The sequence below is a fragment of the Rhinolophus ferrumequinum genome, chromosome 13 (genome assembly GCF_004115265.2).
Source record: "Rhinolophus ferrumequinum isolate MPI-CBG mRhiFer1 chromosome 13, mRhiFer1_v1.p, whole genome shotgun sequence".
Classification (NCBI taxonomy): domain Eukaryota; kingdom Metazoa; phylum Chordata; class Mammalia; order Chiroptera; family Rhinolophidae; genus Rhinolophus; species Rhinolophus ferrumequinum.
In genome coordinates this window covers 65,047,219-65,060,347 of record NC_046296.1, presented here as the reverse complement: position 1 = coordinate 65,060,347, position 13,129 = coordinate 65,047,219, and the positions used below count along the sequence as shown (strand labels likewise).

At 52.2% G+C, this 13,129-nt stretch overlaps 1 protein-coding gene across 1 annotated transcript; it reads left to right on the top strand.

The window, feature by feature from the left end:
• Positions 1-2,507: 2,507 nt before the first annotated feature.
• On the top strand, positions 2,508-4,497 carry KCNF1 (potassium voltage-gated channel modifier subfamily F member 1). The gene has a single exon (XM_033125610.1). The coding sequence runs from the start codon at positions 2,720-2,722 to the stop codon at positions 4,199-4,201; it is 1,482 nt and encodes a 493-aa protein (XP_032981501.1). The 5' UTR covers positions 2,508-2,719; the 3' UTR covers positions 4,202-4,497.
• Positions 4,498-13,129: the final 8,632 nt, after the last annotated feature.

The following is a 13,129-nucleotide window of genomic DNA, read 5'->3' as shown; positions in this document are numbered from 1 at the left end:
GAGGCCCTATACGGATGAGTGAGGCTTGTGGGGATAAGAAGAGAGGAATTCTGGGCTTGGACATGTCAGTAATCAAGGCTCTGAGGCTTGCAATGGTTTAAGGAGGAGCCTGGGAGTCAAGGGCAAGGGGTATGCAGGTTTGGAGGGTGAGTGAGTGCCAGTCTGCAGCTCCCCTCTCTCTGTAATGCTGGGGCTGCTCCCCACAGAGCAGGATTCAAGTGTCGGCCTCTCTTCCCTCATCCGCCAAGCAAGCACTGCTTCTAAGCAAATGTAGCCTCTCTTCCCACCTCTTCTCATGCTTCCACGCCCATGGGCCACCCCTCAGCACCTACTGTAGGGAAATTCAGGAACCACCGCTCCTCGCACATACCCCTCTGTTACACTGATTACTGTAGACTATAATTATTCATTATAAAAATATGTATTTTCTACTAGAGCATGAACCCTGCTCCCATACCTAGGGTGGTGTGCGTGTGCTTGCCATTGGAGCTCAACAAATATTTGAAGAATTGGCCTTAGAGCCAGGTGCACCTCCAGTTAAATCCCAGCAGTACAATTACCAGCTGTGTGACTAGGCCATGGGAGGTGAACCGTCTGGGCCGTGACAGCAGGCTATCGAGGTACAGACCCCAAATTTGCCACTTGCTGGCTGAGTGATCTTGGCAGATTACCTGACATCTTGTTTCCCCAGAGAGATGCTGTGGAGATTAAATGAGAAAAGTGCAAAGCATTCAGAAAGTGCTTGTCTTGTGCTACACGTGTAATAAATGTTATTATTATTCAAACTTTCCGAATCTCAACTTCTTCCTCTCTAGTGACAGGTTATAGGTTTATTTTAAATGGAAAGGAAATAAAATTTGTTCAAAGAAGTTCCACCAAACAATATTTACTTTGTGTGATGTATTCTAATATTATCTTATCAAAGAAAAAAAGTACTCTCAGTGACCCGGCAAATTGATTTCATGATCCATTAACAGATAGAAACTACGTTTAAAAAACCCAGCATACAGAATATATTTTCAATAGACATTATTTTTCAGAACAGTGTTAGGTTCACAGCAAAATCGAACAGGAAGTAAAGCGAGTTCCCACCTACCCCCTGCCCCCTCCCTTAGCTTTGCCCACTGTTAACACTCCCCACCAGAGCAGGATGTTTGTTACAATCGAAGAACACACCCTGACACATCATTGACACCCAAAGTGCATAATTTAGATTGCGGTTCACTCTCAGTGTTGTACATTCTGTGGGTTTGGACAACTGTGTAATGACATGTGTCAATCATCACAGCATCATACAGTAGTTTCACAGCCCTAAAACCCCGCTGTGTTCTGTCTTGCTATCCGTCTCTGTAGAATATTTTTTAACACAGTCCCCAGGTCACAGACGATGCTCAATAATTTGCAGTGTAGGTGACGAAAGCTGTTGTGATGGCTCAGGCATGTGAGTGGCTAAAAGGCAGCTGTGGCACCAGGCTGAGAGAGGGGGGAGGGTGTGGGTTGTGCAGGGAGGACAGGCAGGCTTTGGTGACAGAGTGGGGAGTGGGGAGGCAGGAGCCCTGGAAACTGGGGTCTCTGCAAACTAGTGGTGGTGGGTGGTGGCTGCAAAGAAATGGCCCGCGAGGATTTCAGGGGGTAATTTCAGCCTGCTCACCAGCGTGGGCCGATGGCCCGGACCGCCGGAAAGCTGTGGATTAAGAGAAGGCCACGCTGAGCCCTAGTCTCATTTCAGTGTGACCTTGGGCAAGTTCTTTCTCTCCTAACAGCAGCTGGACTGGATGTCCTCATTGGGCAGTGTTCCAGTGAAGGTGGAAAAGTGCCACCTCCAGCAGGGAAGCGATAGGGAGAGGTCGAAACGCTTTGGAAGACCAGGCAGGGCAGGCGGGACCTCGGACGCAGGAGCAGCCCCTGAAGGGCTTTATCAGGCACGCTTTCGAGCGGAGCAACAGGCGGCAGTGTTCGTTCTCCATTGATCTTCAGAGAGGAACTTTGCAGCTGGAGCCGGCCTGTTGCTTTAAAGCTCGGGGTCCTGGCGCCTCGGTGACCCCCTGCGCCCGGAGGTGCGGGCGGTGGTGGCGGCGCGGCAGTTGTCCTCCTCTGCTCAAGGGTTAACCCGTTCCCCTGCAGCTGCCTCGCGTGCCTTGCAGAATTTCACCAGAAGAGGGTACAGTTTGAAAAGCTCTTGACGTCAGGCTGGAATTCCTATTGTGTTTAGAAACAGCTCGGGCAAAGCAAGCCCAAGTTCGCTCTAGCACATCTCCGCGGACTGCGCGGGTCCGGCAGCTCCGGGACACGTCCCGCGCCGGGGGCGCACGCCGGGGCCCGCGCGGCTCCGGGACCCGCCCGCCGCTATCTGCGCGCACTGGGGCGTTGGACAGTGTCGGGCGCCCACCAGGGGACCCCATTTCTGCAGGAAGCCGAGCCGAAGCGGGGGATCGCGCTGCAGAGAAGCCGGGGTGAGTGCCCGGAGCGAGGCCGGTGACCGCGACAGTCCCCTGCCCAAGCGCCTCGGCGCCCGGATGCCCGCCCCGAGCCCCGCCGCCGGGTGCATGCCTCCCCCGCGGCGCGCCCCAGCCCGCTGCTGCCCACTGTGACCGCCTTCCCAGACAGGCGGGTGCCGGCCGGGCTTCCCCGAGAGCCGCGCACCGGTAGGACCGGCGGACCCCGGGCTGCGGCGGCGGCGGGGCTCGGAGCCGAGGCTGCGCGGGCTCACGCCGGGAGAATGGACGGGCCGGGGGAATGCAGCCTCCCGGAGCCGGACAGCCAGGGTTCCCGGGCTGGCGACGACATCGAGATCGTGGTCAACGTGGGGGGCGTTCGGCAGGTGCTGTACGGAGACCTCCTTAGCCAGTACCCCGAGACCCGGCTGGCGGAGCTCATCAACTGCCTGGCAGGGGGCTACGACACCATCTTCTCCCTGTGCGACGACTACGACCCCGGGAAGCGAGAGTTCTACTTCGACCGGGACCCGGACGCGTTCAAGTGCGTCATTGAGGTGTACTATTTTGGGGAGGTGCACATGAAGAAGGGCATCTGCCCCATCTGCTTCAAGAACGAGATGGACTTCTGGAAGGTGGACCTCAAGTTCCTGGACGACTGCTGCAAGAGCCACCTGAGCGAGAAACGGGAGGAGCTGGAGGAGATCGCGCGCCGCGTGCAGCTCATCCTGGACGACCTGGGTGTGGACACGGCCGAGGGCCGCTGGCGCCGCTGCCAGAAGTGCGTCTGGAAGTTCCTAGAGAAGCCGGAATCCTCGTGTCCCGCACGAGTGGTGGCCGTGCTCTCCTTCCTGCTCATCCTCATCTCGTCCGTGGTCATGTGCGTGGGCACCATCCCTGAGCTGCAGGTGCTGGACGCGGAGGGCAACCGCGTGGAGCACCCGACGCTGGAAAACGTGGAGACGGCGTGCATCGGCTGGTTCACGCTAGAGTATCTGCTGCGCCTCTTCTCCTCGCCCAACAAGCTACACTTCGTTCTGTCCTTCATGAACATCGTGGACGTCCTGGCCATCCTCCCCTTCTACGTGAGCCTCACGCTCACGCACCTGGGCGCCCGCATGATGGAGCTGACCAACGTGCAGCAGGCCGTGCAGGCCCTGCGGATCATGCGCATTGCCCGCATCTTCAAGCTGGCGCGCCACTCCTCCGGCCTGCAGACCCTCACCTACGCCCTCAAGCGCAGCTTCAAGGAGCTGGGGCTCCTGCTCATGTACCTGGCCGTGGGCATCTTCGTCTTCTCAGCCCTGGGCTACACCATGGAGCAGAGCCACCCGGAGACTTTGTTCAAGAGCATCCCGCAGTCCTTCTGGTGGGCCATCATCACCATGACGACAGTGGGCTATGGTGACATCTACCCCAAGACCACCCTGGGCAAGCTCAACGCAGCCATCAGCTTCCTGTGCGGGGTCATTGCCATCGCTCTCCCCATTCACCCGATCATCAACAACTTCGTCAGGTACTACAACAAGCAGCGAGTCCTGGAGACGGCTGCCAAGCACGAGCTGGAGCTCATGGAGCTCAACTCCAGCAGTGCTGGGGACGGCAAGGCGGGCGGCTCCCACAGTGACCTGGACAACCTCCTGCCAGAGCCTGCGGGGAAGGAGGGCAGCTGGAGCAGCCGGCTGAGGATCTCCCACAGTGACACCTTCATCCCCCTCCTGACCGAGGAGAAGCACCACAGGACCCGGCTCCAGAGTTGCAAGTGATGAGGGCCGTTGGGGCACATGTGGAAGGATGGAGTGACAGGCTTGTCAGTGACTGCCTGGGAGGGGTCGTCTCCCCAACCCTCTTCTGAATAGAACTCTGAAGGCCCTCTTGGGCACCTCTGATGAGGCTGGGTAAGACCCCTTTGTGTTGCTGGCTGTCCAGGAGCCAGGGGGGTGGGAGGGGTGTCCAGGAGTCAAGGACAGCGTGGGGTGATGGAGGCTGTGGTTTGGCTGATGGCAGGGACCCTCATCCGGTTCTGTATCTCTTTCAATAAAGCCCCCTTCTCTGTGCACCCACATGTGTCACAGGTTTTGTCACAGACCGGCTCTACTCACCCCTGCCCCCACCCCCAGATGTGGGTGGCTCAGGCAGCCCCCTGTGCCAGACCGGGAGGTAGGTGTGCAGCCCAGGAGGGCTATTTTTAGTTGAAAGCTAATTAAAGAAGGGCTCATACACAGGGTGCAGCGCCAAGGAGCCTTGCCATATTCCAGAAGGCTCTGTGCCTGCAACTCCTGTTTCCTTCTGAGGAAAAGCTTGCTCCCTGAGCACTCCCAGGAGGGGCAGAGTTCACAGAGCCGGAACACCATTTATCACCTTTGTAAGGCCCTTTTTACAACTTCTTTCCGTTCTTTCTAACAACTCTACTAGGGATCTATCCCCATTTTACAGATAAAGAAACAGAGGCCCAAGAGAAGGAATTCAATCCCAGATCTGATGATCCCAAGTCCCATGGCATTCTCTGGTATTAGGTGGCCTTGGGGCAGAGGCATATGCTTGGGCCCACGAGGTGGGGAGGGGATGGGCAGACCAGGAGAGATGCTGAACTTCCTCGGGATCCGCAAGCCTATCCATCCCTCCAGCTCTGCCTTTCTTCTAGAACCAGTACCTCTGAGCTGCCAGCTGAATGTACAAACCTCAGCGTGCCCCAGGCAGGCCACTGAGCCCCTGGGGAACAGTCTGAGAGCCCCAGGGGAACAGACAGACAGACCTGGGTTTGAAGCCCAAGGAATGAAGAAGAGATTTCGGAGATGCCTTCTGCTTACTTTTCTTACTGCCCCTCTCTCACCACTCCCTTTCTAGCTGTGTGTCCTCAATCCTGTTGATTCACCGCTCTGTTCCTCATTCTGATCACTGATCATTTATAAAATGAGGATATTAGAATTACCTCAGAGAATCATGGTGCTTGCTTAGCACAGTGCCTGGCACACAGTAGCTGCTCAGTAAATGGCAGCCATATCTGATACTCTGAGTTGGGAGGGAGGCAAGTTGCACAGCTGCCGACTCTGGCCTCCACAGGTCTGGGCTGGGCATGCAGATGGGGGAGTGGGGGCAGGGTGCTGTCACAGTGTTCTTAGTCAAAGACCATCGATCCCCTTGGCACAGAGCTGGTCCCAGCAGGCCCGCATCTCTGGGCTTCCACTTTCCAGGAACTCCAAGGTTCTCGTCTTCCTTTCCCTGCTGAGGCAGCTGGTGCAGAGGAAGGAGCCGTGCAGGGACAGGGGGCGGACCAGGGGGAGTAGGGAAGGTGGTCCCTGATCTGTACCACCCTGGGTAGGCCTTTCCTCTTCTCTGGGCACTGGTTTTCCCTGATGTATAAAAGGGATGATTTCTCGGGGACCCATTCAGGTCTGACCTTTGAGGATTTCAAAGTCTAGGGCTGCAGGACATGGTGTGTTGTGGATTCCAGGGGGTGAGAGGCTGTCGTGTGTAGGGAGCCCTGGAGGGGAGGCCTTGGGACAGAGTCAGGGCTGCCCCTGTGGGGTGCTAGTCTCTGCACCAATGTCGTGTGCCTTTCCCTGGCACGGTTCTCCAGGAAAATATGGGTCAGGTGGCCATGGACAGCAGAGGAAGGAGGCGGGCTTGGGGCTGTGGGACTCAGTGGCAGGGAGGGGAGTGTCTGGGAGGAGGGGTTATTGTGTGGAATACTGAAGCGGGGGGCTCTCTTTGTCCCCCTGCCCCCAGGACCCTTGGGAAGTCCTGAGCCTGTCCTGGCTGGAGAGCTCAGAGCCCGGAGGGGGAAAAAGCTGGGGTAGAGGCAGTTGGAGAGAGGCAAGAGGTGCCGCCCCCCCCCCCCCCCCCCGCTGTTTACCTGGGGGTCAGGGGAGAGTGTCTTTACAGTCACAAAAGCAGCTTGGAGCCCATCTCCTCCTCAGTCTGTAAGGAGACTGAGCCCCGACAGCGTAAGTAGTTTGCCTGAGATCCTCATGAACTAGGATCAGCCGGGATCCTGGTCCCAGAGGAGCTCAGAGTATGAAAAATAATGCTTATGCGGTGACATGCTTTGTCATGGTGGAGTGACCAGGAGTTTTGGGAGCCAGGAGGAGGGACGGCCCTCTCTCCCTGGGGAGTCTCTCTGGGGCATATAAAACAACAAAATCCCAGTGTCCATACCTATTACATTAGGATCCAGGGTGACACCCAGGCATCAGCATTTTCTTAATCTTTAAGGTGCACACAAGTCATCTGGAGATCTTGCTAAAATGCAGACTTTGAGCCAACTGATCGGGGTGGCCCCTGGAGCTTTGCTTTTCCAACCCTCTGCCACATGAAGCTGCACTTTGAGTAGCAAGAAGCCAGAGCAGCAGCTGGCGAAGTCTGGCCCCTCACCTGTTTGTATAGTCCATAGTTCAGAATGATTTTTACGTTTCTAAGTGGTTTAAAAGAAATCAAAGAAAATAACATTTTGTGACATGTGAAAAATTCCTGAAATTCAAATGTCAGTGTTCGCCAATAAGTCTTACTGGAACAGAGCGATGTCCATCTCCCGGGTTGTCTGTCCCTCGCTACTGTCAGGCTACAGGAACAGAGCTGAGTGGTTGTGACAGAGATCATATGGCCCTCAGAACCTGGAATATTTATTATCTGGCCCTCCAGAGTAAAGTTTGCCAACCCCGGGCTGTAGGAAAGGAGATCTAAATCAGGCCTTGAAGAACAAAGAAGGGCTCACTCTGTCCGGGAAGACGAAGTGCAAAGAGGGTTCCAGGAACATCTGGAGCAAAGACACGGAGTGTGGGGCCCCCCTCAGAGAGGGTAAGACCCATGTCCCTTTCTCAGTGCCTCTGGAGTCACAGCTCTCCTCCTTTCCTGCCGAGAGCCTCTGACTCCTGGTGCCTGTAGCAGGTTCTCTATAGGCCTGACTCCTGCTCTCGAGGCCCAGCTTCTCTCCCTCCTCTCCTGGCCTCTGGTCTTATAATCTCCCCCATCCTGGGGGCCTTTGCCCCACATCGTCTTGGGCGAATATGACAAACTGCTTGTAAGGTGTTCATTTCTATTGAGAGAGAGAAAGAGATATGTTTCTTGGAATCCCAGAACAGTTACAAGGAAAATAGACATCATCTGGTCCAACACCCCGCCACACACTCTCACCATACTGATGAGAACACTGAACCATTGGGTGGGGCAGGGTTACGTGAGGGCCTGAAGGTCCCAGTCAGATTGAGGGGTCCACCCCATTCTCACAAAGTTCAGAGCACACAATGACCGCCATGTTGAACATAGAAGATTGTGATTGCATGAATGTATCAACAAACATATGGCGAGCTAGTTATCCTCAGTTTTACAGGTGGGGAAACTGAGGCCCAGAGAGCAGAAGCCACAGGTTGGTGGCTGTGCCACCCGTTGGTGGCAGAGGAAGGAGCTGTGCCCCGGGCCTGCAGCACACACTTACCCAGAGTCTAATGGTGACCCTCTCCTGGCCTCGCTCGGATCTCAGTACATACTGGCCCTACCTCGTGTTTGCCCCCAGCTTCCTATAAGCTGCAGGACGCCATCATCTGACTTCTCTGGAAGTCATCACTGCACATTGACTGGTTCTGATGGTGGTGTTTTTAAGGACAGAAAGAGAAGGAAAACATTTTTGGGGGCAAGAAGTTTCAGACCAGATGCTCGGGCCATACGGAGTTCAGGATTCAGCTTGGCAATTGTAGGAGGTTTTCTGGTGCCTAAAACCTGCTACCTAGGGTCTGCAGGTATCACATACAACAATGAAAAAGAAATAGCCAGAAAATGGGGGGAAAATCTGTGAAAATGGCAAGACCTGGAATTATTTCACACATATTCCCTGAGGAAACATGAGAGAGGCAGGTAAGAACCTAGTAACTGCCCAGGGTTATGGTAGAGGGTGCACATTGCCTGATTCAAACGGGGGTTTGGGTGACAGGCCAGCGTGGGGAAAGGCTTTGAGGCAGGGGCCCTTGCCTCCTCCTGGCCCTGGCTGGGAGGGGCTGCCTGCTCCTCCTATGCCTTAGCCAGGCCCGGGCCTCCCCCTCCCCTGCAGGGGGATAATTAAATGTGTCCTCAGTCCCCTGACATCTCCCCGGGAGAAGAGAGGTGTTTTCAGAGAGACTTCTGCCTGTGAGAAAACAGCTCCAGACACTATGTTCTCGGGAAAGTGTGTTGCAGTGGATTTGAAAGGGGATTTCATCTGTACCCACAATCCGAGGTGGACCCCCCCAAAATGGTTTTCTCCACTTGTAGCACAGGAATGCTGTAAGCTTCCGAAGGGAAAAACAAAATAAACAAAAACAAGAGGTAGGAGACTCTCTGCTCCATCATTTTGTGGTTTTTGAGGTTGTCATTTTTAGCCAGCCAGACTCGGTGCCAGGGCTCCTGGAATCACGACTTTGTTTCCCTGTCTCAACAACTGGCCAGAAAGGTACGACCGCTCTGGCTTCAGGTGAGACCCATGTGTCCCAGAGTCACAGTAAATTGTGGTCACACAGCTAGAGAGAGGTCAGTGTAGTATCAGGGTTACATCAGCCACATAGAATGAGCTGGGAAACCTCTCTTAGTGCATACTTTGGAACAGAAGATGGTAATTACCCCAATACTTTTAGACCCAAACCCTTCCCAGCCCATGGGGCTTAGCATCCCCTACCTATGTCCAGCCCCTCTCTCCACTGCTTGATCTCTTGTTCTGTCCTCTAGGATCTCGGGATTCTTTCAGCCTCTCGCTCCTTCCTGATGCTGGGCTTTTGCACATGCTGGTTGCTTCCTCTGATGGCAATGTTCTTCTCCTTCCTGCTTGCTTACTTAGCTTTTTAATATCCTTTCAATTTCAGCCAAATTATTGTTTCTTTCTCTGATCTCCCTCTTTAGGTCAAATGCCTCTTACTGCACCATGTGCCTCTCTCCTTCCACTTATCACATTTGCAATTTTACCTTTACTTGTGCAATTTTAATTTATATAGTTAACACCTGCCTCTCCCACTGGACTGTCAGGTCTTTGAGGACTGGGTTTTTGCTTACCTTTGAACTCCCAGAATCCAGCACAGTGCCAGGCACATAGTATGTGCTCAATAAATACCTGGTGAATGAAAGAATTTACCCCTCACTAGGAAATGAAACAGTTTAGCTTTTTTATGTCAATAACACTTCCTAGCCTACCCAAGCTCTGCCAGTCACATTTAAAACATTTCACTTCTTCTATGGTTACCCTTATTGCTTCCCAGAATATACACATACACTTCTATTTCTCAACATATCAGCTCGCTCTGGTCGGTAGCTCTTGAGTTCACAAGTGAGATCAGGCACTCATGGTTTGCTGTGGCTCCCCTCCCCGCTTACTGCCCGTTCTCTGGCTCCCATGCCTCTAGCTTCTCCATCGTCAAGCTTTAAAACATGTACACTCTGTTCTGTGACTATAATTATTTCTGTGCTTTGACAGTCAGCTGATTCTAAACAAATTTAAACCAAATAACCAGCATTTTAAATATCGGATGCCACTAGGTCAAGAGGGCAGCACATAATTTTAAAACTTTCATGATTTGATATGCCTTCTCACCATCTGGGATTATCCACTTCTTCACTACAGTATTTGCTAAAGGCGAATGTGTCTTTCCTTTTGCAGATGTTCTTTTCAGAGCCTCCTAATTTCCTGGTTGGATATGTACCATTTGCTCTTGAGGTCTATGGCAAAATTGTCATCCTGTGATCTTTTTTCGCATTGCACCCCTGGATTTGGTGTCAAGGTTTTTCGTTTCTTGGCTACTGTCATCCTCTTTCATGGATCCCTTTTTTGTTTTGCCAGAGATATATCCTTGGGTATATCTCTCAGGATAGATCTATAGATGATAAAGCTCTGAGCCTGTGCATGTTTGAATATGTCTTTCCCCTGGCCCAGGGCTGACAGGTGGGCTGGACAATACTTTCCAGGCTAATTCATCATGTTTGTTTTTTTGTAGATCATTTAGTTTTCACTCTGGAGGCTTTCAGGATTTCTCTGTATCTTTGGAATTCTGAAACTCTTTCAGAACATAAAATTTCACCTAGAAAGTATTCAGCTTCTTCAGCTTTTCTCATTCAACACTTGATAGTGGCTTTCAATTTGGAGACTCAAGTCTTTCTTTAGCCCAGAAAATACTTACTTCTCTTATTGCTTTATTTTCTCTCCTGAATTTCTTCCATTTTTTCCTCTGAGGACTCTTATTAGAAATCGAGGCTCAATCCTACGTATGTACTAATAGTAACGGTGTTTTGTTTTCTCTTGCCGTTCTGACCCATGCTTGAAGATTTTCTTGGCTTTATTTTCTGTATCATTGATTTGGTGTTCACCTGTGCTCATTTTATCATTCTTCTGATTGTCTGAAGTTTTTGAAATTGCATTTCCAAGAAATCTTTCTTTCTGTTTGCTCCTGTTCAGTGTCAGTTCATGGTCCCATCTGACTCTGTTCTCTTGTGCCAAAGTTCAGGAAGCAGAAGTCAATGCTGTTTTTGAGGACCCTGAAGCTGGAGGACTACAGTGGGTGACAGTGGGATCTTTCAGTGTCTGAGACAGTGTCTGTGTGGAAAAGGCAGGGCTTTGGGCCCAGAGAGACCACAGCTCAAACCTCCTCGGGCACTGCCAGCAGTGTGATGCTAACTCCTGTAGCCTCAGCTTCCCCATTTGTAAATGGGGAAACACGCTGACCTCATGGGCTTGCCCGGAGGATGAAAGGGTGATGTGGGCGGAGCGTGCAGGTCCTTGCACGTGGATTGTGAATGAGCCTTCATCAATTTATCGAGCTTAAGGCCCTACACTCTTCCCTTTCAGCAGAGTGGAAAACTGCCTTTTATTATTCTTCACCCCAGAGCTGTCTGGCTTTTTGACTATATATATATGTATGTATGTATTTTAGTCTTTTCTGGGCAGCTTCTCATGCATATTCAAATCCAAGCAGTTAGCCTCCTGGGAGTGATTCAAATGTTTGTTGCACAGTGTAATTGATATTAATATAGGCGCATCACCAAAGGCTGCAAAGCTCTCCCAGCTCCTCACGCCCCCAAAACCTGTTTGGACCAAAGATCAACAACCCAGATAAACTCCGCCCTCAGCCTAATGGAGACTAACTGGCAGGGCTACAGGAGTCCTTTCCTTCCGGTGGGTTGTGGTTTTTCTTTGAACCTAGTGTGTGGTTCTTTGTTCATCATCCTTTCTATAGGTGACCTCAAGTCAAGGGGAATACTGGGGGGTTGTGCCTGTCCCTAAGCTCTGGACAGGGACCACCCCTCTCACAGAGCCCCACAGCTCAGGTCACAAGCCTGATCGCTTGCTGCCCCAGGGCCAGCCCTGGCTGGGGATGTGAGCAGGAGGTGCCATCATGCGGCAGAAGCAAAACTCTTCCTGTTCCTCCTCCCCGCATGAGGGTTGGTACCTGGCATGAGAGGTGATGCAGTGCGCAGTGCGAGGAAGGAAAGTGCGGGGGTTTTATCTGCTGGGGTCACATCCCTGCTGACCAGCTTCCTAGTTGTGTGAGCTACTGCGACGGTCCCCATGTGCAGAATGGGGTTGGTCTCAGTACTATTGAGCTGCTCTAAACAAAATAAAATAAAATAAAGCACTTGCAGGTATCCGCCCATATGTGGGCAGTCAAGGCCGGTGTGGAGTCTTATTAGACAAAACTGGACAAGGAGACAGTCAGCCTTTCTTATATCAGGGGAGCCCTGGGGACATAGAAATATTCCCAAGCCTTTTTGAAAACTTCATAAATCCATATTTATGGTTTGCAATAGCAGCTAAAAAGGAATGTTCATACCAACTGCTAGAAATGGATCAGTGGGAGCTGGTTTGGGGGAGGAACTGTACATATTTCAAAAAGTAAGCCCTCTCCACTTGGTTCCGAGCGTTTGACATGAAAAACATGTGACAACTGTACCGATTGCCTGCAACCGGGGGCACAGAATGCACAAACCATCAGCCCCGTATTCGATTCTAAACGCGCTAATGAGCCAAGGGGAGCAGAATATGTTTTAACACACGTATGTGTGTCTTTGTTCTCCACCTCTTGAGCTGTCGTGTGAAGCACCTGCCTGCTCTGGTGTCCCTCTCCAGGACAGGGAAGGCTGTGACAGGTCCCCAGCACTGGGAAAGAACTTTCTGAGTCTTTTTTAAAATTGTAGACTTGATATATGCTGATGATATGAAATTACAATAATTTATAAAGGTACAAATTAAAATCCTACCACAAGGAGACAGCTAGGCATTGTTCACATTTTGGTGACCATCCTTCCAGGTTCCTCCGTGGGCACACACAGCTTTACACACAGGGGAATGCATGATTCTCCCCACCTGTAAGCCGAGAAGGACGGGGGCCACAGCAGCCGCTGCTCTCTCCCCCAGGAAGGGGCCGGAAGGAGGTGTATTAGTCAGCTCTGGCTTCTGTAATGAAATATCATAGACCGTGAGGCTTAAACAACAGAAATTAGTTTTCTCGTAGCCCTAGAGGCTGGAAGTCTGAGATTACGTGCCAGCAGGGTTCATGTCTGGTGGGGCCTCTCTTCTTGGCCTGCAAATGGCCATTTTCTTTTCTCACTGTGTTCAGGTGGCAAGAGAGGGGGATGGGGAGGAGGGGAGAGGGAGACAGAGAGAGAGAGAGAGAGAGAGAGAGAGAGAGAGAGAGAGAGAGAGAGAGAAAGCTGTCTCGTGTCTCTTCTTAGAAAGCGCCAATCCC